General features: G+C 58.1%; 1 protein-coding gene across 1 annotated transcript in view; it reads right to left on the bottom strand.

Moving 5' to 3' along the window:
* Window positions 1–242: 242 nt before the first annotated feature.
* LMCD1 (LIM and cysteine rich domains 1) overlaps window positions 243–1279 on the bottom strand; it is a 10004-nt gene continuing 8967 nt past the window's right edge. Inside the window, 2 exon segments of the mRNA XM_031061626.1 lie at window positions 243–755; window positions 1091–1130. Coding sequence (XP_030917486.1) covers window positions 600–755; window positions 1091–1130 — 196 coding nt within the window. The 3' untranslated portion in view covers window positions 243–599.

Genomic DNA, 1279 nt, shown 5'->3' with positions numbered 1-1279 from the left:
GCAGCTCCAGGGGCTGAGTCAGCCACTGCCCTGCCCTCTCACCAGGGTGAGCCCCTCACCCTCTGTGCCCACTCCTTGGTTTTTGTTGTTGCACAGGACAAAGCCCCAGCTGCGTGTGGCTGCAATTTTACACCACTGCTTTCAGCAAGCTGATCACATTCCTCAAACCCACTGCCTTGGCACAGTGGCAGCAGCCTGTGAGCCTAATTCCAGTAAGGATTTAAAAACCACAACACCCCTTGTTTTTGACCACAACTGTAGGTTTAGTATGCCAGAAATTACTGTTGAGATGTGTTATTTCCAAAAGACTATTGCAAGATCTTAGTCATAAGAAGGTTGGACAGACTTGACAAAAGCCAGCAGAGCCCAGCCCCTCCTTTGCTTTCCTCTGCAGCTCCTCCTGGCAGGTACACGTGGGCACAAGGGCTCCCTGGCAGATCCAAGAGGGCCCCAAGGAAACACTTTCCTCACGCGGTGCTGGATGCCAGGGCACACGGAGTTGCTTGCAAGTGAATAGTCAGACTCTTAAATTTGGTAACCTTCCCCTTGTGCTGTGTTTCCCAATGCCCCAGTCCGGGTGGGAGCCCCGCTGGCCCTGCTCAGACCCTGCTCTGGCTGCAGGTGCTGCACAGCAGGCTGGCGTTGGCCAGCGTGAAGGGTTTGCCTGTCAGCAGCGTCTCACACTCCAGGCAGGCAAAGTGCTGGTGATGCCAGGCCAGCCCTTCCACCTGCTGGTAGTCCTCGGAGAAGATGATCTACAGGACAGACAGACAGACAGACAACTGCTCATTTCCACCACCCCACCAAGCTGGAGCATGGCAGGAGCAGGGAGAACCACCCCACACCTCCCACCAAGCCCATCAGCCGTGGAGCTGAGGAATGGGTACACAGAAAAATCCCAGGATGGATTGGCCTGGAAGGGACCTGTAACAGTCACCTTGTCCCATCCCCCTGCCCGGGGCAGGGACACCTTCCACTGGCCCAGGCTGCTCAGAAGCCCTGACTGAGCCTGGCACTGCCAGGAGCAGAGGGCCACTGGTGGCTCCCACCCAGCACAGGGGGGATCAGAGGGTCTGCAGCTGGTCCCCACCCTGTCACAGGGATCCCATGGGCTCAGGTCACTCCCCACCCTGGTACAGGGGAACCCATGGGCTCAGGTCACTCCCCCTGTCACAGGGATCCCATGGGCTCAGGTCACTCTGTACCCTGGCACAGGGATTGATCCCAGGGGCTCAGGTCACTCCCCCTGTCACAGGGATCCCATGGGCTCAGGTCACTC

Source organism: Geospiza fortis, unplaced genomic scaffold (genome assembly GCF_000277835.1).
Source record: "Geospiza fortis unplaced genomic scaffold, GeoFor_1.0 scaffold128, whole genome shotgun sequence".
In the NCBI taxonomy this organism is placed as follows: Eukaryota; Metazoa; Chordata; class Aves; order Passeriformes; family Thraupidae; genus Geospiza; species Geospiza fortis.
This window is presented reverse-complemented; position numbering and strand designations above follow the sequence as displayed.